At 40.8% G+C, this 25,670-nt stretch overlaps 1 protein-coding gene across 2 annotated transcripts in view; it reads left to right on the forward strand.

Annotated features, from left to right (window-relative positions):
- The window catches only part of LOC125463244 (copine-8), a 300,826-nt gene that overhangs the window by 69,367 nt on the left and 205,789 nt on the right, over window positions 1-25,670 (forward strand). For both annotated transcript variants that reach the window (XM_059654654.1, XM_048554261.2), the window contains exons 3-4: window positions 22,473-22,519; window positions 24,843-24,946. In XM_059654654.1, coding sequence (XP_059510637.1) covers window positions 22,473-22,519; window positions 24,843-24,946 — 151 coding nt within the window. The remainder of the gene's footprint in view (window positions 1-22,472; window positions 22,520-24,842; window positions 24,947-25,670) is intronic.

The following is a 25,670-nucleotide window of genomic DNA, read 5'->3' on the forward strand; positions in this document are numbered from 1 at the left end:
CATTTTGGTAAAGTAAACCAGGGCAGGAATTACACAGTTAATGGTAGGGCCCAGGGGAGTGTCATCAAACAGAGATATCAAGAGGTGTAGGTACAGAGCTCCTTAAATGTGGCATCACAGATAGCCAGGATGGTGAAAAAGACATTTGGCAAGCTTGCCTTCATTTGGTAAAACCATTGAGTATAGGAACTAGGACATCAAGTTACGGTTGGACAAGGCATTAATGAGGCCACTTTTGGAGTACTGTGTATAATTCTGGTTACCCTTCTATAGGAAGGATATTATTAAACTGGAAAGGGTGCAGAGAAGATTTACAATGATGTTGCCAGATTGGATTGATTGCCTGAAATATACCCTAAACCACTGAGGAAGATGCTAGATTGGCTGGAACTTTTTTCCCCAGAGCAAAGAAGTTTGAGGGTTGATCTTATGGAGCTTTATAAAATCACATGAAAGATAAGGTGACTAGCCAAGGTCTTTTCCCACAGTAGGGGAGTTCAGAACTTGTGGGCATGGTTTAAGGCGAGAGGGGCAAGTTTTAAAAGCGATCTGAGGGCCAGCTTTTTCACACTAAGGGTGGTGAAGCAAACTGCCAGAAGAAGTGGTAGAGGCGAATACGATTCCAACATTTAAAAGACTTTTGGACATGTCCGTGAATGGTAGAAATTTAGGAAGATATGGTCCAAATGCAGGCAAATGGGGTGAGGTCAGTTTAGGAGACCTGGCTGGCATGGACGATGTTAGATTGAAGGGTCTGTTTTGTGCTGTATGACTTTTTTTAGGGCACTGCCATCTCACACCCTTATGTAATGAATTGCCTCCCTTCACAATCATTGCCCCACTACAACCCAGCATACTGCCTCCAATCACCACAAAAGACACCCCCAACTTCTGTATCACAGCAGTGGCTCCTGATGCCTCTTGACCTTCATTGAGCTGACCCCAAGGACTGATAGTGGCCCACAAACATGGCCAACTGGGGCAGATGGTCTGACTGATGAGTGACTGGGTTCCTGACTGATCTCTGTGCAGCTTTCTGACTGACAATCGCATCGCTGGATTGTGGCTGAACTGCAGTGGACCTGCAGGACTAACCAGGCTCACTGTCTGGACTGTAGTGGTACAGACTCTCTGACACTGACAATCCAAAACTGCCAACTGACCATGTCCAAGCCCCTAGACCACTAGTCGACTGTGCCAGAAAGCTCTGACTGAAGCCTAGCTTGATTCATGATTGTTTCTCTTAGACTTTGAGACATGGCCATTTGGTTGAAGCATTTGCAATAGGCTTGCAGCATCAGTGCACATTACAATGTGCTGTACAGCAACATGTCTTGTGTTAAAAGTGAAGACAAGACACAAGTACTGTGAGCCTTTAAGCTCTGGCCGAGGGAACAATGCACAAAAAAGGCAGGGCAAAGGGGCTATGTGAATCCAAGCAGGTGCAAAGTGAATGAGTGTAAACTCATTAATGGGTAGTCCTGGAACAAAAACAGAAGTTGTTCGAAAACCTCAGCAGGCCTGGCAGCATATGTGGAGAGAGAAATAAGTCCATTGGCCCCTCTTGGACTCAAAGTTTTGACTCTGCTTTCTCTCCACAGATGCTGCCTCAATTTCTGCATTATTTCTATTTTGGTTTTGGATTTCCATCATCTACAGTATTTTTTTAACATGTAAGAGTAGCCCTGAAATATACCCTAACTCAATCCATGAGATGATTGCTTGTCAGAGGAACATTGTAACAGAACCAGGCTGTTCAGCCCATCGAGTCTATCATTCAATATAATCATGGCTTATTGAGCATTTCGATGCCTTTTACCAATCCTATATGCCACTGGTCATTAGAAATCTATCAATCCCTACCTTAAAACATATTCAAAGCCAGGATTTCCACTGTCTTCTGTAATAGATAATACCAAAGGTTCACAACCTTGTGACAGCAACATTACAATCAAAGATGCTGGTGTATTCGAATAAGTAGCATTAAATCACAGAACTGTATTGCAAGTGGGTGGGAGATGTGCCACGATGATATGGGAAGGCCAGTACTCGTCTGATGCCAACTATCATTGGTGAGGTGCTTGCTGCCCCTGCAGTGTGCCCTAAGATGTTGGTGTCTGCCGTCCAAGCCAGTGCCCCTGGAGGAACAACACAGATGGAGATACCAAGAACTCACTCTGACTTGCATGGATTGTCAGGATTTGCCACTGTCCAATTTCTATCTGTGGAGAATAGGAAATCACATATCCATAAGGTATTACTGAAATGTTGATGAATGCCCTCTTTTCTTATGGTTTAAAACTTGGTTGCAGAATGAAACTATTTTTTTCTCAATACCAATAGTCTCATTTTGCTGATCTTGCATAATTTACCAACTGACTCTCCAATGCTACATTGTTCAGGGATTGGGAAGGGTCTGCCCATTATGTAATGCATTTTTTTATCCTGCTTCTTTTTCTTATTCCAATACATTTTCTAAAAGGCCAAGTGCTACAAATTATTGTCTATATTAAATTTCCTTTATGTATTTAACATGAATTGATTATAAATTTACAATTACTAGTAAACATGAGATGAACTGCAGCATTGTTTCAGCATGTGACATTGGAAATTAATTTTTAATTTTCACTACTGAGTGACTTTGGAAAATTATGCTATTTATTTTGGATAACTTTCAAATCAAATATTTGAAAATCTTTACAGTACTAATAATTTGAAAAATGGTAGCATTATTTGGTCTGTGACAGACAAGGAGGAGTTATGAATTGAACTGTTATTACTTCTTTCTATAACAGGCGATCATTTTTGTTTCAGTTCTTTTCTTTTTTAAAAATAGACAGTGGTGTGTGCCTCCAAACTTTGTCTGAAGTCCCATTTAAAACAACTCTTAACAAATGCTTAGGGGTTGAAATAAAAAGTGGCTATTCTTGCATTCAAAACCTGGGAGAAGAGTTCACCACACACATTCACATAGAATACATTCAAGAACGAAATAACAGAAAGTAACGGAGTGAAGTTATAAACTACAAATTACTCACACTGAAAGATATCTGGGTCAGTTCTTGTGAGTTAGAGAATCCAAGAAGTGAAAATCCAGTTAAGGTTCTTTCAATTGATTGAGCACAGCAATAGGAACTTAGACACAGTCAAATTGCTGTTGAGGGTCTAATTGTAAACTATAAATTGCAAGCATATCTCTGACCTTTATGCAGAAATCAGACTTTTGTGAGATGTGGAGATCAGAGGCAGGTATTTAGTCAAGCTGAGAGTTAATTCCTGTAACAAGTAAGCTCATGGACAAAAGCCAAAGATGTACTGGTAAATGTAGTTTGAACAAAATAGTAGTTTCAGCCATGTGATTGAATCTGCAGGTGGGGACATTCACCCAATGATGTGGTTTTGATATGAAAACAGAACTTGCTGGAGAAAATCAGCAGCTCTGGCAGTATCTGTGAAGAGAAAGCAGACTTTTGAGCTAAGTGACTCTTCAGCAGAACTGAAGTGGCTACGATGTTTCTTTGTCAGATGCTACTGGTTGTTAGTAGCAGAAAACTGTGTAGACAATTGCATTAAGACAAGTATAAATGGGTTTCAATGGCCTCCTTTGTGAAGAACTGGCTGATGCACAAGAAATCCTTCTGTTGACTTGACTGGAATGTACTTGAAATGCAAGGAGTGTCATAGTTCAGGGAGCTGATGTAAACTCATATCTGCCGGTTGCTGCCAGTCAGAACTTCCCAGAAGTTGTGTTCAACTGGCATCATGTGATCAGTGGCATCCATGTTGTGAAGTTTCCATTTCTTGAGAAAAGTAAAGGAAGAGAATAATAAACCAAATTTGAATTAAATTCTGTCTCTACCTGCCCTGTAGGTATTACAGGGAAAAGTAATATATTTTACAACTTAGTAGGAAGTAGTTGATATGACTTTTGAGGGAGCCGATGTGGATTTACAGTATGTGGACATGGTCCATTAATGTTTCTTTTAATAAGTAAATGAATGTGCAGAGCCTGGATTTTCCAATGGTCAGGCAATCGTTATTCCAGTAGATAAGAGTTGAGCTTGAGGACCCTGCAGAATTCCCATTGTTGCAGATTCCGAAGGATATGCCTAGGAAATTGAAGATGCTGATGGGAAATTCCCCTGAGCCTGGTATTTTCTGATAGTATCCATTTAAATTGTAGATTTTGGATGATTCTGATAAAACTAAGTAAATGATTACTCAGGAAATGCTGACCTATTGAATACAATGGGCAGAATCTTCTAGCAGTCTGAACAACGTGAACTGTGGTGAAAATTGTGGCAGTATCAGACAAGAAGATGAATGGGCTGTATGTGAACAGCATCAGAGCATGATAAGCTGCAGGACAGATGGGATGGTTAGTGGCCTCACATGGGGAGCAAAGAGGACCAGGCTGTGGATCATGAAGGAGTTTACGAAGGATAGTTGCAGGTGAAATTCAGTATGGTCCCAGATATGGGAAAGATGCAGGGAATGAGTGGAAATGGGCAGCTGAGGTAATACGAGAGATAGGAAGACCTGGAGACCCTGGGGAGTAATGGTTACCTGGCACCCAGCAGAACCTGGTTCTGGTGGTGTCCAGCATGAGCTGTGTTCCCTTCCATCAGGTGCAGTTCTCTGGATGTGAAGTGTGACTGGGAAATGACTAGGACAATGTTTAGGGTGATCAGTCAGTGTCAATTTGATGTTCAAAAGTAGGATGTTGAAAGAACAAATAAATGTAGCAGCCATGTGAAAACATGAGCTATGTTTAATTTGCAATCATTGCATTGCCCATTTGCCATTTGGGATGAAGGTGCTTCGGTGTCAGATGCTGGTCAAAGGTAATTTTGACCATGCCATTGAGATACCAACATGCCAGCACCAATGATGTTGAAACAATGACTTAACAAGAAGCCAATGCAAGGCAAAGGTAAGCCATTATTCGTGAAACTTTCAAGAGTACTTGAGCAGTGCACACTATCACCTCATCATCTGACAGGTAAATGTAATGTTAGTTGAGAAATGAGAAGTTGAATCAGTGATTGAGTCTGGAATGGGAAAGAGGTCAGACTATAGCAGGTATTTGTGTTTGATGTAATGTACTGGTCCGTCAGCCAGTGTGGCATGTACTGAGGCTGGAAGTGAATGAATGATGGAGGCATGGCCCTTGTTATCGGGGTGCAGCATGTCTCACCCTGCCCTCATTTGCAGAGCATATCACTGATTATTGTTCTGAGACCTGAGAACCTCTTTTACTCCTTGTGTTTCCAAACTAGGTCATTTCCACCCAAAGACCTGGGTCCTGCTGCTGATTGGCTATTGGTCGATGTAGTAGTGCTTCTATAGAAGATGGCAATGCATGCAAGAGGGGTCAGTGCCAGCAGCAAGCCTAGGACCAGAAGACTGATGGAGAGCACAGATACAGCACTGCCCAAGCCTTGATCAGGGCCTTGGTGGAGCAGATAATAGAGCTGCTGAAGATGTGTTTTTGCTGCATGGCATAGCGTAGGGTGACCCTCCAGTCCAGCCCGGACAGAATGTGCAACATCACCCTGCTTCTGCACATCGCTGAGTTGATGTGCTAGGTGCTGAGGAACTGGAGGAATGGGAGAAGGCTTCTGAGGGTGAGGATGAGGAATCTAGGGAGGAGAAAGCTCCTGTTGTCTGTGACAGAATTCTATTGCATTGGGTATTAAAAACCAGAGAGAGGCGCCTGATTCCAGTAGATGAGAGCTGCCTCAGACAAGTCTGGACTTTAAATAGCCGTTGGTCATTATGCCAGCATTTGGCTCGCATCATTGGGGGTGAACATCAGCGTCTGTTGGTTTTGTTTGTGTTCCCTTCTGCTGATGTAAATAGAATGTTTGGAATGGTCTGATTGCTTGCCTCTTTGTGATATTCCCCAAATGAACAATGACAAGCTTAAGGTCTCCAGTGACTTAGGATGTTCAGATGGGATGAAGCTACAGTCACGTAAAGTGTCTGGCTTCATGGTTAAACAGTGATGAGAGTCAGTGAATGTGGTTGTATGTGTGAGGAGTGGCAGCTGTGCTGGCTGTGGGCAGTGGGTAGTGTATCTTTATGATCTCTGGGCTCTGACATTGCTGGTAAGGGACATTGTTGGCTTACCAACCCTTGTCTGGGTGCAAAGCTGCCTTTCTGAGATGGCGTGGGTGTGAATGATACTGGTCTTTCAGGGTTACATCTGCTGAGTGTCAGGTTGTTCCGGGAACAGTGTGTGTGGTGAAATGAGGCTGGGATCAGATGTGATATATGAGTGGGGCTGTGTAGGTCATTAATGAGACAGGCTTGCTAAGAATACAGCTAGGAAACTCACTGCACCTCATGGTAAATCATCCTCCATAAAACTCATTGTAAATGTTCAACTGACTTCAGACTTCACACACCAGGCTTTGTCAGCCTTTCCCCACTGACATATGGGAGGTGCAACATTCCTCTGCTCCGTACCACTGTCTTCCCTTCCCCATTCCAGACTTAATCTTCCCCCACGATGCACACCCAACTCAGATTTAAAACCATTTCCTTCCCCCCACCTCTAGATCGGATATTACCTAGACACGCCAAGGCATGCTAAACCCTGTCCCCCTTACAGCCTGGCACCCTACCATCCCGACATCCTAACCTAACACTTACCTTACATTTGACAGCAGCTGTCAAAGCGACTGATTCTGGAGCTTGCAATCTCTCAATCCGGCAGCTAACTGCTGTGAAAATGTGGCTTACCTTCCCCCAACCAGTTCCACGCTTTGTGAGGACTGTCAGAGTGCAAGCACAGCTCTGTATGTCTGAAGAAGCCCTGATTGAAGTGTCAAAAATGAAGCGCTCTCTCCTTTAGTAAAATGAAAAGTGGAATCTGTATGAGATGAGAGACTCTCCTCAGAAATTCCAGCGTGACAGTAAAATGGTCTTTGTCTGCAGCAGCCATGTCAAAAACATTCGTTATGCTTTTGTTTTCAACCATGTCCTAAATAGATTTATTTATTGATGTTGCATTACCTAGAAATAGACTAGTCAGCTTAAAGTTTCATTGACTTCATTATTTTAATACGATCCTTAATAAATAAATAATGCTGTTGTTAATCACAAGGTTAACTTATATGATTACATTATGGGTGCCTGAGTTTTGACAGTAACATCATACACAGTAAAAGTGATTTAATATAAATGCAAATTCAATCTTATTATTAAATACTCAGATGTGAAAACAGGGCTAACGGCTTGTGAGCTGAAATGTATCCTCTCAGCGAGGTAATAAATGATCCCTTAATTGCAGTGTTAATGACGAAATAGCCTTCTGGACCTTAGAGATAGGGTAATATCCATTTATAGTTGGTGTAATAAAAGAAGTGAAGATAAAGATGCAGATGAATGGGGAAAATTGCTAACAGCAGTAGGAGTTGAGATATAGGAAGAGCAGGAGAATCTAGTGAAATGAAAGTCATCAAATTTCAAGTGATATTCACGTAGTCAGATGTTGGAATCAAAGAAGCAACTCAGAATTACTGAATGAGCTGGACAAAATATTTAATTGGGGGAACAATGCAGATTATGTGTAACATTGATCAATAGTAGAAACATGCACATGATAGGTAAAAATGGATAATATTTTTTATATACTTTAGAAACAGTTTCAAATTAGTTAAGGATGAAGTTAATAGACTTCACAACATTGCAAAAAAATCAGGGAATGTTGAACTGAACAACCACATCTGTCATTAAAGAGCCGGAGGAACTGATGATTAAACTGTACAGTTTTTAAATCCTGCGTCCATTTCTGGTCACTGTGATATTTGTTGCAGAGGCTGAAAGAGACCATAAGATTGACAACTACTACTAAACACAAATTCTGTGAAAATACAGGGAGAGATTGGGCTTTTTGACCATGATAACATGCATATGATGAGCTTACAGAGGCCATTTATGAGAATTGTTATCTTTTGAAGTACAATTATAATGAGCTGTTCATTTCATTCATAATTCTTTGATACCCTCATCTCCTCTGAGGAGCCTCCACCTATAATAACTATGCTACTTACTTTCTTAATGTTCTCCTTGTTTATGTCTTCCCTCCCCGATGTGCTCAATGCATTTTACGCTCGTTTTGAGCAGAATGTCAGTGAAATGGTGTCACGTGCCCAATAGCCTCAGAATTGCCTGTTCGCTCAGCCACCGCTGCAGACATCAAATCGATCTTTTAGAGAGTGAACCTACAGAAAGAAACTGCCCAGATGGATTACCATTCACTCAGATCCTGCACATAGCAGCTCGCAGGAGTATCTGCTGACATCTTTAACCTCTCCTTACTATGATATGAAGCCCCCTACTGCTTCAAAAAGATCACCAACATCCCAGTACCAAATAAAACTTATACAGCATCCTCAATGACTACTGCCTGGTGACTCAGACCTCCATAATTATTGAAGTGCTTCAAGAGGAAATTTCCTTTCGACAGCTTTGTCCAATGAACCTGCTAGCAATTGCTGGACAGCTATTGTTTTATGTTTGTCAAAGTGTTAACCATCTCAAGTTGGAAATTATTTTCTCAAAGTTATGATGCAGATTTTTAAAATTAAATTTCGCTCCCTTTTTTTTATTATTTTAAAATTGACAGGGAGCAGTTGGGAGGATTTTGATTTGCATGGCAATAACATCATTTCAATCAACATCATTTATTTTTATCACATCTTTAACATATGAAAATGCCCGAAGTTACTGAATGCTAGTGCAATTGGATAAAAAGAAAAACACAAAACAGAGGATATTGGGAGTGTTGAAAAAAGCTTAGGTAAAGAAATACGTTTTAAGGACTATCTTGAAAGAATAATGTGAGGTGGAGAGCATTATGACTCTGTTAGCAGGATTCTTTTTCTTGTTCCGTTACTACGCTGGTCATGGCAATATTTGAATTAAAAAAGCGAGGAGATATTGCTGATTTTGTACATTAGACTGCATATAGCTCAGAATCAGAAACAAGTCAGCTTGGCTTCTTGAGTAACAATAATGAACTAGTTTACTGCAAACAGAGGTTATTCAAATAAACTTGTAAAGAGTCAGACACACACTCTCTCTCTCTCTCTGTCTCTCAAAAATATATTAACTCTACAGATTGTTATCTTAAACGTACTAGTAACAGCTAAATTCAGAAAAAAATAATGCACTGAATTTTTCCACCCTTGGCCAAGGCATTTTTGGTGAGATTATTGATGCCCTGGTCCTCCATTGGCCATGGCGATTTTTCTCAGGCACGTCATCTCATGAACTATGCCTGCCTCATGGAGTCTGTGCCAGGAGAGGTGGAAGGCCTCGTGGCTGCCAGTATTTTGCAGAATCCAGGTCAATGATATCGAATTTAAACCCCAGCTGCACTCTACTACAGATGCTACTAGTCAGGAAATACCCTTTGCTCTCTGCTCTTGCATTGTTATCCCAAAGACAATGATGCAGAAAAACAAATTAGCGTCTTGGTTCGCTGAAGTCCTGAAGCATCAGGTAGTAGAGAGAGGAGGGCCATCAATTTTTTCTGCTGATGAGCAATCAGCTTATCACCAGATGCAGCCAACCTGGACTACGATAGCGGCCTACTTCTGTGCAATGTCACAGATGAAGCTGGACACCCAGCAATGTAGGAAGCAGATTAATGACCTTTTGTGTTCTGTAAGGGTGAGAGCATCCATATTCTCTCTGCTACCTCAGACTCTCAGGGCCACTGCTCACCTTAGCTCTGCCAAAGCACTGAACTCTCACAATTGCATGCAACATAGGGTGACATGGTGGCTCAGTAGTTAGCCCTGCTGCCTCAATGCACCAGGGACTCAAGTTTGATTCTAGCCTTTTTGGGTGACTGTAGAGTTGTGTAGAGTTTGCATATTCGCTTGTGTCTCTGTGGGTTTCTACAAGATCCTCTCGTTTCCTCCCATCATCTGAAGATGGGCAGGTTAGGTAGTTTGACCATGCTAAACTGCCATAGTGTCAGGGATGTGTAGTTGAAGTGAATTAACCATAGGATATGAAGGGTTATATATGATAGGGTAGGGTGTGGATATGGATGGGGTCTCTTTGGAGAGTCAGTGTGGACTTGATGGACCAAATTGTCTGTTTCCACACTGTAAGAATTCCATGATTCTGTGACACGTCCACTCAATGACTCTCACCCACCTCATCCTGGCAAACTACTAACCCCTCCTGCCCTCTGCCCTTGCTACTCACTCACTGGGGAACTTCACCACCTCTTTTTCTCATCCATCATCATTAAGTGCTCATCCATCTCCTGTCACCTTACTCAGTCACTCTCTTTGTATAACTGCAGGAAAGAAATGATCCTTTTTCTAGGCTGAAGTTTCTCAGAAGCCTTACTGATACATCTGTAATCTGCAGACTTGTTGCAGTTGACTCGCAGAACTGACCATGGTCAAACCCATGGACTGGAATTGAGCAAGCCCCTAGACTGACTATAACTGTAACCCCTTATTGAGTGTTGACCTCTTGATCTCACTAAGCAGCCCACTTGATTGATGCCACATCCACAATTGTTCACTCTCTTTACCACTGATGCTTAGCGCCAACAGTATATACGATCTACAAGATACATTGCAGGAATTCACCAAGGGTCCTTAGAAAGCACTTTCCAAACACATAGCCACTTCCATCTAGAAGGAAAATGGCAACTAATAGATGGGAACACTACCATTTTCTAGGCTCTCTCCTCATCATTCACCACCCTGACTTTGGAATATATCACCAGTCCTTCACCGTTGCTAGGCCAAAATCCTGGAGCGCCTTCCCTAATGGTGGTATCCATCAATCTACATGAAATGGACTTCAATGTTTTCAGAAGGCAGCTCACCACCACCTTCTCAATAGTAACTAGGGATGGGTAATAATTTCTGGCCCAGACAGCAAAACCCACAACTCATAAAAAATAAAATCCTGAAGGACCCTAGGCAGTTGGAAGCACAACCACCAATGATGAGACAAAATAGAGTGGGGGTGATCACAAAGCTAAATATGGAGGAAGGGTAAAGACTTGTAACATTGTTGGGATGTTGCCATTTTTCTTGAGCTGTGGTTTCTGGTTTATTTTGTTTTGGATAATAGTATATTATCTTGGGTAAAAAGTACTGCCACCTAGGCTAGAGGTATTTCTCTCTTTACTAAGCGTGGAGCCAGGTGACTTCAGGATAACTAATTACTCGGCTTACATGATCAAACACCAATTAGGAACTTAAAATACTGACTGGTGAAATTCCTGTCCGATTAGGATGCCCTGCTTTGCCAGCAATCAGAAGCAGCCTTAGGCAGATAGGAGGCAAAGACATGGGCTTTCAATGATCACAGCTTTGCTCTCCATTCCTGCCCCCAATTTTCCTCAGTTCTTTTTAATTCATTTACGAGTTATGGACTCTGTTGGCTGGGGTAGCTTTAATTGCCATGTGAACTGAATGGCTTTCTGGGATCATTTCAGAGGCAGTTAAGAGTCAATCATACTGCTGTTTGACTGGAGTCACATGTGGGCCAAAGAAGGTAGGTATGACAGATTTCTTTCCTGAATGTGTGAGTGAAATGTGTATTTCAAAAATTCTCAATGGTCACATGATTGTCATTAGCTTAGCTCTTATTTCCAGACTTTTCATTTGATTCAGATTTCACCACTTGTAATGGCAGGGATTTGAACCCATGTTCCCAGAATGTTTCTTCCATAGCTGGATTGTGAGCCTTATGACAATATCACAATATGACTACCTCCCATTAATTATGTGGATCAGATTTCCCCATCAACCTGGCAGGTATGTTTCCCTGTCAGGAGACCAGCCAATTCAAGTAATTAGGCTGGTGGTGGGTTGTGACATTATATTGCTGTTAATTGACCACTTAAGCACCTTAATTAGTATGGGACTGGAAGCTCACCTCTGATCCTTTGTAGCCAGAGTACAATTGCTGTGGTGGAAAGAAGGGTCTGAGTTTCTTCCTAGGGATAACTTACCCAATTATTTAGTCTTCTCACCGTATTCCTTGCTACCTCCAGAGGAGAGGAAATTGTGTGCCAAATGTGCATTTGTGTAGGCAGCACTGAAGCGGTAGAAAAGGAAATAATGATAATACAGTATTATATCACAAGGTTCATAGTGGCTGGAAATATTGGATAATTATTTATTTGTAGCAATTTGCTGTATGTCAGTTTGAAAAAAGAAACAAATGTGGGCAGGCAGGAAATTTTGTGATTTAATTAATTATCTCCTCAAGACTCCTTTGTACCTTTAATTTAAAAATTACCTCAGTCTCCCTGATGAATTACTATAGTGAACTGATAGACCACAGCTGTGTTTTATGCAAGAGAATATTAATAAGTGGTTGTCAACTAAAGGGGCCACCATGTAGAGTGGCCAAGAAGAGCATTAAACTATTTTGTTTCTATGACAGTGCAGAAATCTAGTATTATTTGTTGTATCACATAATGCTTGTTAGGGGACTAAAGTTCATGGAATCCCTTCAGTGTGAAAGTGAGCCATTTAGCCCATCAGGTCTGCATTGATCCTCTGAAGAGCATCCCATTCAAACCCAGCATCTCCCTGCACCCCCCCCCCCCCCCCCCACTGCCCCCAGCCCTATACCTGTAACCCTGCATTTCTGATGGCTAATCCACCAAGCCTGCATATTCCTGGATGCTAACTTTAGGTATGGCCAATTGATAATTAACAATTTTTCTGGCAACAATTATGCAGAAGAGAGTTCTAAACTTCTGCCACTGTGTTTTCATTTAGAAACATTTCTTAACTTCAATCCTGAAAGATATGGCATTATCTTTTAGTCTATGCCCCCTAGTTTTACACTCTCCAAATCGTGGAAATAATTTTTGTCTCGTTACAATTTTAATTGTCATTAGTATTTCAAATGTAAATCAACTCATCCTTCAATCTTCTGATTTCCAGGGGCCACAGCCCTAGTGTAATCCCTGCTCATAATTTAGTCATTGGCAAGTTGGCTCTACAATCCCTCCAAAGACAACACATCTTTCCTGTTGTCATACCCAGAGCTATACAGAGCTCCAAATGTGGTCAAACTAGGACTTTATATCATCTAGCTCCCATCTCCTAGTCTGAAATATAATGGCAATAAGCTTCTAGTTTCCTTTTTTTCAGTACCTTTCATGAAATTTGACCTATGTACAGATATCGCTGAAGTGTACTTGTACCTCAATAGTTTGTAGTGTCGCACAGTTTTATTCTTTAATTTCCAAAGTGGATGGATGACCTCCATATGTATCTAGATTGAACTCCATTTACACAATGTCAGTATAACACTTGTGGATGTTCTGCTCCTATTCATGATGGTTACAATACCACCAGTCTTTACGCTAGTAGCCAATTTCGATGTTTGACATTCTATCCTGTCATCTACATGGCAATCTGTAAGGTGGATAGTTGAGGTTTCAACATAGATCCTTGTGGGCTGCATATACTGCCATTGGAGTATCCATTAATTATCCCTGGCTCCATTTCCTGCTGCTTAGTCAACCTCCAAACCAGGTCCCTTCAATCAGTGGAGGAGAGGTTTGTATGGTTCCCATCATTTCCCTCTTATTTGACTAACAGGTTTTTCTTTGGCAAGTATGCCACTTTTAACAATGGGGATTATTTAAATGGTTCTGTACTGAAATGCATGATTGGACAGGTTTGTATTTTTTTGGAAGTTTTAACGAAGAAATGAGGATAGCTTTTAGTGTACTGAAGACCTTCTAATTTAGCTATTAGATTATGTTGTGACTTCTGCACGCGTGTGCATGCAAACTCAACGAAGGTTGTACATACACAAATAGATTGTAAAATGAGCAAAGGTAAAGTAAGCTAGTTAGAGTTTTGTAAAACTAAAGGGCTGTGAGGTTTGGTGACTTGCCTGGTTTAAGACTGAATTTGGTGGCCCTGTTGCTTTCATTCTGTAGCCCTGGAGTTTCCCCTTCTCAAGCCGGTCAGTTGGGAACTAAATTGTGTTCTTTTTGAGCAGAGGGTGGTGCGTATATGGCATTGGCTGTTGGAGGAAGTGGTAGAGGCAGGTACAATTACAACATTTTGATAGGCATGTGGATGGGTATATGAATGGAGCTAGATTTTTTTTAGGATGTCTGGTTGGCATGGATGAGTTGTACCAAAGGGTCTGTTTCTGTGCTGTATAAATCTGTGATGATGAATACGCCACTTAGTGACCTTTAAAAGACCACAGACAGGGTTTCTGCAAAAATGGGAAAGGCAAAATAATACTTTGAATACTTACAGACATAAAAGCGAAATACTGTGGATGCTGGCAACTTGAAACACAAATAGAAGAATGTTGGAAATATTGAAACGGCAGAATCTCTGGAGGGAGAAGCTGGGTTAATATTTCAGGCTGACCAACTTTCATCAGAACTAGAACATGTTAGAAATGTAATAGATTTTAAGCAAGAGAGTGCAAAAAAAGCAAAGGCCAGGTCTATGATAGGGTGGAGGGCAGAAATGATTCAGTGACCAATGGTACGCGGTAAAAGGACAAGGAGAAAAATAACAATGTGGCTAGAAGAGGTACAACTGGGAGAATAATGAACTGCTGCTGTCCAAAATCCCCCCAAAAGTTAATTTCGAAATTAAATAGAGACTGAAGTAAGTAAACAAGAGACAATGAGACTGAAGAATTCTGAGGTAGCTATTCAGAATCTCTTTACAATGCTTTTGAAAGCAAAGAAAGAAAATTAGATTCCAAATGAGATTGAACCATATCATAAAATGTATTCAAAACCCATATTCTTGGATACTACCCTTATCTGAAATGGAGATGACTCCAGGTTTCTGGTGGAAGAACTTGTTAATTGGATTTCCTGTCTGTGACGTCAGACTTCAGGGAAATTAACTTCTGGTGGGTTACTGGAAAACAAAAGCTAACTGGGAGATCAACTTTCAGTTTGTGGCCTGAACAGATAAAAGGGTGTGTGGCATATTCCTGTCTTGGAGCCAGCTGCTAAAAAACTGCAATCTATTAAATCGTGTAAATAGTCAGTCAAGCTGTGGAGCTGTGTGGTTTTTACCAGAGCTGGTTATTCTGTGTACCACGGTGAGGTTAAATGGTTGAACGAAGGTGACTCTGCGGAAACCACCATCAAGGCTGTCATGACCTGAGTGGAAGATGTTCCACATTAGAGTGTATTGGTGATAATTCTATCTGTAGAGCTTAGATGCAGTAAAGTAATAGTTGCAGATAACCAGATGGGTGATCAAAATCTGCGTGACAGAGTGGTTGAAATCTACCAGAGAAAGATTGAACTGAAAAAGAATTTAGGGCTAGAGATACTGGGAACTGCAAATGCTGGAGAATCTGAGATAACAAAGTGTAGAGCTGGATGACTACAGCAGGCCAAGCAGCATCTTAGAAGCACAAAAGCCAACATTTCGGGCCTAAACCCTTCATCAGAAAAGGGGGATGGGGAGATGGAACTGGAATAAATAGGGAGAGAGAGGGATGCAGATCAAAGATGGATAGAGAAGATAGATGGAGAGGAGACAGACAAGTTAAAGGGGTGGGATGGAGCCTGTAGAGATGTGTACAGGTAGGGAGGGGATAGGTCAGTCCGGGGAGGACGTACAGGTCAAGGAGGTGGGATGAGGTGAGGAGGTAGGAAATGGAGGTGCGGCTTGAGGTGGGAGGAGGGGATAGGTGAGAGGAAGAGCAGGTTAGGGAGGTGGGGACGAGCTGGGCTGGTTTTGGGGTGCAGTGGGGGAAGGGGAGATTTTGAAGCTTGTGAAATCCACATTGATACCATTGGGCTGCAGGGTGCCCAAGCGGAATGAGTTGCTGTTCCTGCAACCTTCGGGTGGCATCGTTGTGGCACTGCAGGAGGCCCATGATGGACATGTCATCTAAGGAATGGGAGGGGGAGTTGCAATGGTTTGCAACTGGGAGGTGCAGTTGTTTATTGCAAACCAGTGCCCAAGCCTCTGCTTGGTTTCCCCGGTATAGAGGAAGCCACAATGGGTACAGTGGATGCAGTAAACCACAGTGGCAGATGTGCAGGTGAACATCTGCTTGATGTGGAAAGTCATCTTGGTGCCTGGGATGGGGATGTGGGAGGTGGTTTGGGGCAAGTGTAGCACTTCCTGCGGTTGCAGGGGAAAGTGCTGGGTGTAGTAGGGCTGGAGGGGAGTGTGGAGTGGACAAGGGAGTTGCGGAGAGAGTGGTCTCTCCGGCAGGCAGACAAGGATGGGGATGGAAAAATGTCTTTGGTGGGGTTGGATTGTAGATGACGGAAGGGCAGAGGATGATACATTGTATCCGGATGTTGGTTGGGGTGGTTTGTGAGGACTAGGAGGATTCTCTTTTGGCTGTTATTGCAGGGACGGGGTGTGAGGGATGAGTTGCAGGAGACCCGGTCGAGGGCGTTCTCAAACTGCAGGGGGTGGGGGGATTGTTGCGGTCTTTTAAGAACGAGGACATCTGGGATGTACAGGAGTGGAATGCCTCATCCTGGGAGCAGATGTGGCGGAGGCGAAGGAATTGGGAATAGGGGATGGAATTTTTGCAGGGAGGAGGTGTATTCTAGGTAGCTGTGGGAATCGGTGGGCTTGAAATGGATATCAGTTTCTAGCTGGTTGTCTGAGATGGAGACAGAGGTCCAGGAAGGTGAGGGATGTACTGGAGATGGCCCAGGTGAACTTGAGGTTGGGGTGGAAGGTGTTGAAGTGGATGAACTGTTCGAGCTCCTCTTGGGAGCAAGAGGCGGTGCCAATTACAGTCATCAACGTAACAGAGGAAGAGGTGGGGTTTAGGGCCAGTGTAGGTGTGGAAGAGGGGCTGTTCCACGTAACCTACAGAGAGGCAGATGTAGCTTGGGCCCATGCAGGTGCCTGTGGCCACTCCCTTTGTCTGTAGGAAGTGGAGGGAACCAAAATAGAATTTAGGGCAGCAAGTCTATGAATGTTACCTGGGGAATCTGGGATTTAACTTTGTTTCATCTATGTAAAATATGATTATAAAGTAGAAATTGTCAATGTTCAACTTTCTGTTACTGAAACCTCCCAAAAAATAAATCCCATATTCTCCATGGTTGCATGTTCCTTCAAACTAAACTGTTTCCCTGCAAAATAGAGCATGGATCCTGGCAATACTCACTTACAAAGCACAACAAAGGGTGATAAAATAGAATTACAAAAAAATGAGCATGGAAAGAAACTACAAGGAATTTCAAAGTCAATGCAAAAGATACATTTATATTAGGAGAAAGCAAATGGATGGTCCAATGCAATAGGGGTCTTTTAAGTATTGTTAAGTGATATTCTCACTGAAAAGAAGTAAGTGACCGCAGACATGTTGAATAATTACTCTTGCATATCTATTTATGATAGAGGACGATGCCTGACATCCCAAGAAAACTAGTTTAGATCTGACGTAGATTAGTCTGAATAAGGCTTAGAAAATTAGAAAAATAAAAGCACAGAAGAGTGACATATGGGTTTAATTGCAAGGTTTAAAAGAATAGGGTGGGAACATTATAAATTTCCAAAGTTGTCTTGGTTTTGAAACTATCCTGTAAGCAGGATAATTGTGTATATCATTCTGCTATATAAGAAAGTTGAGAGAGGTAAATAGTAGAATTATAGACCAGTAGCCCTGTAACTGTTAAATTACTAGAGTCTATCATTTAGAATACAATGATTGAGCATCCCAAAATTTGACCATAGAGAGCCAGTATGGATTTGTAACAGGTCATGCCTGAAGAATCCAATTATTCAGTGTGTTGATTGATCACTAAAGTAGTGGACAGAGAATGCATATTGATGTTATGTATACAGACTTCCAAAATGTATTTCATACAGTTCCTCATTAAACTTCAAAACACACTGCTAGCAGCCTTAAGGAGCTCTGAGGACTTCTGCCTCAGTGGGAATAGCAGCTTTGTCAGTTACCGCAGTGGTGGGCTGCAAGCAGGCTTTAGGACCAGCAGATCTCTCACTGATCTAAGTCCCAGATTTATACGGTGAGAGTGTATCAGGCAGCCAGCTACAGAGGGGCAGACACAGTGAGGAAGATTGGGGGATGGCCTTGGCAGCGAGGAATCACGGAGGGATGGGACTTGCTTCTGATGAATACAAGTTACCCATCAAAAGTTGCACACCATCTTCCTTCTCCCATTTTGCAACCCAGATAGTGGGGGCAAAAAAAAGATTTCCCCCTTTGGTCCATTTGCCTACATCAACCCAACATGGCATAGGCAGCGTAATATTCATGTCTATTAGCTCGTTAGGAAGCTTTCTTGCCCATGATCACCCTCCTCTGAAAACACCCAGTGGGTGGTGGGTTGGGGGATCGGGTGTAGAGGGGTTGTACTTCCAGCCCATGATTTTATATTGTTATTTACACTGTATCTACTTACTACGTTAGCTCCTTGTCTGTACTTCTCAAACGTCTAATCTTTTCATCGACGTGAACCGCTCTTGCTGAGGTAAACAACTCATCAAACTATAGATCCTGTGCTTACAACACAGAGCTGAGCAATTAATCTCCTATGACTAATACCACCCTGTTTTTTTTTCTCCCCCTTCTCTTTATATTCCACCTGTCTGTTCTGGTTTCTTAAATACCTCATCCCTCATCGCCTTGTTTTACTGCATTATAGATAATGTCCAAATCTGTTCATTATTATATTATCCTGGTTGCTTTGTAGACTTTCTGACCAACTTTGTTTCTTTTTCATGTCTTAATCTATCCAATATATTACTCTTCTATTATTCCAACATTGATCTTTTTATGGTGGTCTCATTCCGATTTGTACCAACCTCCATTCCTAGTCCCCATTTTGACTCAGTTTCCTTTGTCAAATGATCTGTGCTACCTAAATCTATTATTACCTTCTCATAGCTGTACCCTCACAATCATTTATGGCCATGAGTTATGTACATACCTCACTAAAGCCTTAGCTTTTCTTTTTTAGAGATTTTATTTGTAGTTTTTGTATTTTTCTTGAGTTTGCTATATCTGGTTCTGTTCTGTGGCGAACATCTGACAGAAAGCAACCTAAAATCTGTGCTGTATTTACAGATGCATCTTGCTTTTGTCTTTGCCTGTTTGACAGAGCATACCATATTAGAATTTGAATATAAACTCCTTTACGTTTAGGTAGACAAATGCACATTCTACACTTCCAAACTCAGTTATGTCACCATACCCCCTCAATGAAATCCTTCTCCTTCTTTCCCTACCACTTAGAAAACCATATTCTCTTTTTTGGTTTTACTTTCTCTGTTTTCTTCTCCAAATCAATTCTCTAGGGGGGAGAAAAAGTTCTCCTGTGTTTCCTACTTTCAGCTTTGTGCTGTCAGGTCCTGGCCTTCTAAATGATCTTGTTCCTTATGCTGAGACACTTGGTGAGAAGAACTGTCTGTGAGTGGAAAGTCAAGTGGTTAGTAACAAATCTTGTTGTGGCACAGGCTGTTGTGTAACTGTTGTCCCAGGCTAAATAACATCCTCAATATTGGTTACACTTCCACTAACTGCTGCGTGCAGGAGTCATGTGATGGAGCAGTGAAGGCCGTATTCTGAAGTTGGCTGGGAAATTCCTATTCGGTCTTCACTGTAGAGAATATAAATAACATTCCAGAAGCAGGCATCAAATGAAAGGGACGGAACAACAAGGGAAAAAAGACAATCACCAGAGAACCAGCTCCGATAAATTGCTGAAACTGAGGGCTGCCAAACGCCTGGATTCTGAAGCACTTCATCTTAGGATCTTAAAGGAATTTGCTAGTGAAATAATTGATTCTTGAGTTTTCATTTTCAAAAACTCTGATGTTGCATCCTCTATTAGATTGGAAGATTGCAAATATAACTCCTTTTTGTTTGCAAAGCAGAAAACTGCAGACTAGTTTTTAAAATTAACTCCTGCAATGTGGGTGTCACTGGCACCTTTTTTAAGCATTGATGCCCTCATTGATTTTTCTCAAACCATGAGAATACAATCCTTGTTGCTGTAGGCCCGTGGTTCCCCCAACGTTTAGTTAATATCCTTATGCATTTACAAATCTTTGCATCTCCTTGCAGTTTCAATTCTTAGCTTTTTTAAAACTACTTAACCCCCACTTTTTTGTAACTCATTATCATTGTAAGCATGTGTCTATAATTTTTTTAACCTTTCTAATAAATTGATGGTGAATGTCTGTTAGAGCATAGGTTGGGAGAAATAGGCGACTATTTCAATCTCAAACTGTTTCAACATACAGATGTTGATGGGATAGGACTTTTGTTTCATTCTAGTGAGTCCCGAAGTTCCTCTTCCAAAACAGCAGTTTTGCAAACGGTACCATAGAAACATTGAAAATAGGAGCGGGGTAGGCAATTTGGCCCTTCAAGCCTCCTCTGCCATTCATTATGATTTATGGCTGGTCCTCCAACTCATGAAACTGTTCCTGCTTTCCTGCACATCTTTTGATTTGCTTTCAACCCCAACCCCAACTCCTCCTTGAAATCATGTAATGTTTTGTCCTTGATTTGTTTTCTGTGGAGTGACTTCCCCAGACTTGCCTCTCTGTAGGTGAAGAAATCTCTCCCCCATTTCATTACTAAGTGGTTTACTCCATATCCTGTGATTGTGAACCATGGTTCTGGATTCCCCTGTCATTGGGAGCATCCTTCTTGCCAAGTCCTGTTAGAATTTCTTGGGTTTCTACGAGACTTCCGCCCCCCCCCTCCCCCCCGCAACCCCACCATTCTTCTGAATGCTTTCTTTTTTTTCCACTCAATCATAGGATGTGAATAGCCATCACCTAGCTAGGCCAGAATCTTTTGCCCATCCAGGGGCAAAATGTGTCAGCACGGGAGTGGAGGGCTGAAGGGCCGAGTCCCGTGCTGTATTGTTCTTTATTCTTCTTTTATCCCCAGTTGCCCAGAGGGTAGTTGAGTCAACCACATTGCTATGAGTCTGGAGTCACATGCAGGCAACAGGTAAGAATGGCGCTTTCCATCCCTAAAGAACATTGGTGAACCAGATGGGTTTTTCCTGACAATTGGCAAGGGTTTCATGTTCATTATTAGACTCCTAATTCTAGACTTTTTTTACCACAGATATTGTAGCAAATATAATCCTAATTGATTCAATCTCCTCTTGTTATTTATCAGTCCTGCCATTTTAGAATCAATCTGGTAAATCTTCACTGTACTCCCTTTATTGCAAGAACATCCTTTAAATGAAGAGATCAACACTTCACACGATATTCCTGATTTGGTCTCCTGACGCCCTGTATAATTGCAGCAAGGCATCCCTGCTCCCAAACTCAAATCCTCTTGTTATGAAGGCTAACATATTATTTGCGTACTTGCCTTCAGTGACCAGTGTACAAGGACACCCAGATGCTGTTGCACATTCCCCTCCTTCAATTTATAGCCATTTATATAGTAATCTGCTTTCCTGTTTTTGCTCCCAAAATAGATAACCTCACTTCTATTGACATTATTCTGCATCTGCCATGCATTTGCACACTCATTCAGCTTGTCAAGCCTTGACAGCTCTGTCTGTTTGGCAGCTTAGGATGCTCTGCTTTAGTTTGGTTTGTTGAAACTCAATCTTGACCACACCATTGACTGCTATGTCAGTGAGGATCTCTCTTGTTCTTTTACAGTAAGCACTTTTTGTGAGATAGGATATGTGAGAAAATTTGAGAAAGTGTATGAGAGCCAATTCTTTATATTGTCCATTGTGTGAAGTAATGTCTTATTGCAAGGTTAAGCAGAAGCATCTCCAAGGAACTGAGATTTGAGTTTCATTTACATTTTTTTCTGCATACTCTGCTGTGGAAAATGTATTTGTAACTTGTATAAATTGTTTGCATCAATGTAATTTTTTGTACTTTCATATTAGATTCATGCGTACAATTGTATTAACACATTTTTATCCAGTATGCACAATTCCAAGTTTTTATAACTTGTGCCCTATTACATATTTTGCATGCTCCTCATCCTCAAATCCATTTCTAATATATTTTCAAAGTATTAGCAGATTCAGAATTACAGACTATAGTTCATAAACAGTAGATTCACTTTTTTTTCCGATCTAAGTTCTGTGTGAAGTGTATACAGTATTTATTTTGGACCCTGGAGGTAGCATCTGATAAAAGGACTAAAGTCTGAAAATGTTTATTTGGGATAGAAGATAAGTATTCCCAATTATTCAAACTTTTCATGTGTACCTGCTTAATTGACATGGTTTAAGTATCATATTCCGAGAGAGGATTATATTCTTTTATAGAGCATTCAACAAAGTTGAACTTAATCTGGCATCCCTAATTCCATTTCATTTCAGTCATCGCAGAGAGCAAGCAGGGAATATTGGTGTGCAGCAATTAAAAAAAAATCTCCATCCTGTGTGTCAGCTGTCAAAGTAGTTTGTCAAGTTGTGGTGATTAATTAAAACTAATTTTTGTTCTGCATTTTTCCTACAGTTTGTGTTTTATATTTGCAAGGAATTGGGAACAAAGAATGGAGAGAGGTAAGTAAACAATAATGCAGTTTATAATAAATGCTACTTTTTAGTACAGAACTGAAACATTGCTGAAAGGAGCCAGGAAGTTCAAGATTTACAGCTTGCACTCATTAGGACCACGAAGCAAGGAATGGACTTGCAAAAGGGTCACAAAATTATGCAGCATAAGAAGAAAAAACTTCTAATTAATCTTCCTTTTACAATGTTTAACAAATGCTGCATTTAAAAATAAAAGAATAAAATTCAATGTCAAAGCGATCACCAGAAACTTTATAAGTGAGTAAATAATTTGAAGCTGTGGATATACCAGTATTGGTTAAAAACCTATGACTGCAAGCATTAAAAGTAGCTGATTGTTATTTATGTTCTGACAAAAGGTAGAAAGCACTGCATGAGGCATTTTCTATTCCCTCATTTGATGTTTGCTGGAGTGAGATTTCTGCCAATCCCAGTGATGTACCACTGAGTCAAGACGCATGTTTCCCTCTTTAGGTTCGTGACATATGTAACATTTAATTCCATGGTTTGCCATGCTTCCCACTACTTTCACTGTCCTAGACAGTTGGGGCTTCCTGATTTCCAGGGAACAATTTCATTGAGGCAGATGGTATGCAGTGGCTCTCTCAGCTGGTCCACAGGTCAAAGGAAGACGGTGCAGCTAGTAGAGAAGTGGAAAGGGGGAGTCCTAACAATCTTAATTGTCAGAAGACTTCTCCCAACTTCCCCTTTATTCTTTTAACAATCTTACCTGTCACGGAATAGTTTGAATAACTTTACTTACATGGTCTATTTTCACCCCTCAATCAGAAATCGTAAGGTCAAGGCCCATTCCAGAAACTTCAGTGACAGAACTTGACACTCCAATGAAGTTCTGAGGTGTGCCCATCTTTTGGATGAGAAGTTAAACTGAGGTCCCACCCTGGCATCAGCAAGATGTAAAAGATCTGGTCCAACTATTTGACCATAAGCATAAGCAAATATTTGAAGAGGAGCAGAACAGTTTTCACCAGTGTTATGTCCAAGTTTTAACCCAATGACCTGGTAATTGTCACATACTGCTTTTAGAATTGTGCTGTACACACTTCAAGTGACCATGCTGTAATGCACCAAGGTTATGTAAGTGTCTGTATAAAACCCAAACATTTCTCTGTCATTTACTATATGTCCAGCCAGTGAAACAAGCTGCCACTGACCTGCCTTGTCTAACTGTCTGGCCTAGAGTTTCTGCCAGGTTGTGATTTTCTTTTTCTTTTGGGCACAATTTGTCCCAGTTGTCAAAGTCTAGTTCACAGGTCTGTGGGATATTAAATGTTAGTCATGTTCAGTATAACTCCAGGTGCAGTGATCTTTCACACTAGTTTAAAAGCTTTTGTGCTGGAAGACAGCTTGACCCAAGACTGACTGCTTTATACTGAACTAATTATGGGCTTTCACTGTTCCACTCATTAATGGCAGTCAAGAAGACACTCAAATCTTATTTTCCTTAGGTGCTGGGATACTGATGTGGAAACCTTTGTCTATAATTCTAATTTTACTGACAGACTGACTACCCCAACATAACCATGCAAATGGATTTGTATATTTTTGAAAAGCCATTTTCTATATTTCAAAATTGGGCCATCTGATGCATGGATTAGACACTTAGCTTAAAATGCCTAATTTTTTTATGAACAATTTTTTTTAACTGAACATTGAAACTGCACCAAATTACCACTGTGTTAAACATTGAATGGAATATTTATATTGTAAATACTGCCCAATGTATTGATTTATGTAGATTTTTGCTTTCAGTAGTTTGTAGGTGGGTTTGAGTGGAAATCTGGGTGAAGAAACTTTTTTCTCAAAAAGTATGTAAGTTTGGATGGACAAAGCTGAAATGCAATGCAGTTTTATTAATTTCTGTCACTGCTGATGTATTGTTTTGGAATCTCTCAAAATTATGAATTATAGATCTTATCTGAAATTACATTCAATATTCAAATAATCTCCAGAGTTTGTGTAACCTGGAGCAAGCTTTCCACAATTGATATTTAACATATTATTTGCTAATGTCTGTCAAATAAATTACACTGTAAGCATTATTTGGTACTCAATGTTTATTAGTTTTACACAAGTTTTTGCTCTGTCTAGTTTTATAATAACAGGGACTGGAAAATCTGATTTTTAAAAATTCTAATTTGACAAGTTAAATTCATTGTGTCTGACTTATTACACTTAATCTGAACCCAGAGTATACTTTCTGACTATATGTTATGCATTTGCCTAACTTAATATAACAGGAAATGTATGAGATAAATAATGCTTTAAATTAAAGTTTTCTTTTTAACAGTATGGAAGAACAGAAGCAATTGACAATACATTGAACCCAGATTTTGTGAGAAAATTTCTTCTTGATTACTTCTTTGAAGAACGTCAGAATCTCCGATTTGATTTGTAAGTATGTATTCTTCAAAGATCTGTAGCTAGGAAATAATATTTATTTCATTAATGAAAATAATTTGCATCTTTCCAAAAAAAATTGAAGTAACTCGCATGGTTCACTATCTTAAGCTATTAAACAAGCTACTTTTGGCCCAAGTATTTGGTGTGCTGTATTGCAACTCGACGATGGAATCATAGAATAGTTATAGCAAAGGACAGGCCATTTTGTCTGTCTGTGCTGGCTTTCTGCAAGAATGATTTAACTTGTTAAAATCCCATGCTTTTTCCCCAAAACCCAGTAGGTATGCCCTCTGTAGATAATTCTCCAATTTTTGAAGTCAGCATTGAATCTGCCTGCAGCACAGCTTTGGGCAATGAATTCCAGATTCTTGTCACTTGCTACATAAAAGTTTCTCCTCACATCACACTTGGCTCTTTTTGCTAATCTTCTTAAATCCTCTAATTCTCAGTCCATCTGCCAATATGAGTAGTGTCTCCCTATCTTTTCTGCCAGAATTTCTTATTTTGAATGCTTGGATATCAAATCTGCTCCTAATTTTCTTTTCTCCAAGCACAGCAGCCCAACAATTCACAAAGGCTCCCCTCAGTAGCACTTACAAATGAGACATTTGCCCTAGAAATGTCTGTAATTTGCTACCCAAAACCAAGTATGATTAAATACACATGGTAACATGGTTTCATGAGTAGATTAAAGCTCATTTCCAGACTACAGGTC

Source organism: Stegostoma tigrinum, chromosome 25 (assembly GCF_030684315.1).
Source record: "Stegostoma tigrinum isolate sSteTig4 chromosome 25, sSteTig4.hap1, whole genome shotgun sequence".
Classification (NCBI taxonomy): domain Eukaryota; kingdom Metazoa; phylum Chordata; class Chondrichthyes; order Orectolobiformes; family Stegostomatidae; genus Stegostoma; species Stegostoma tigrinum.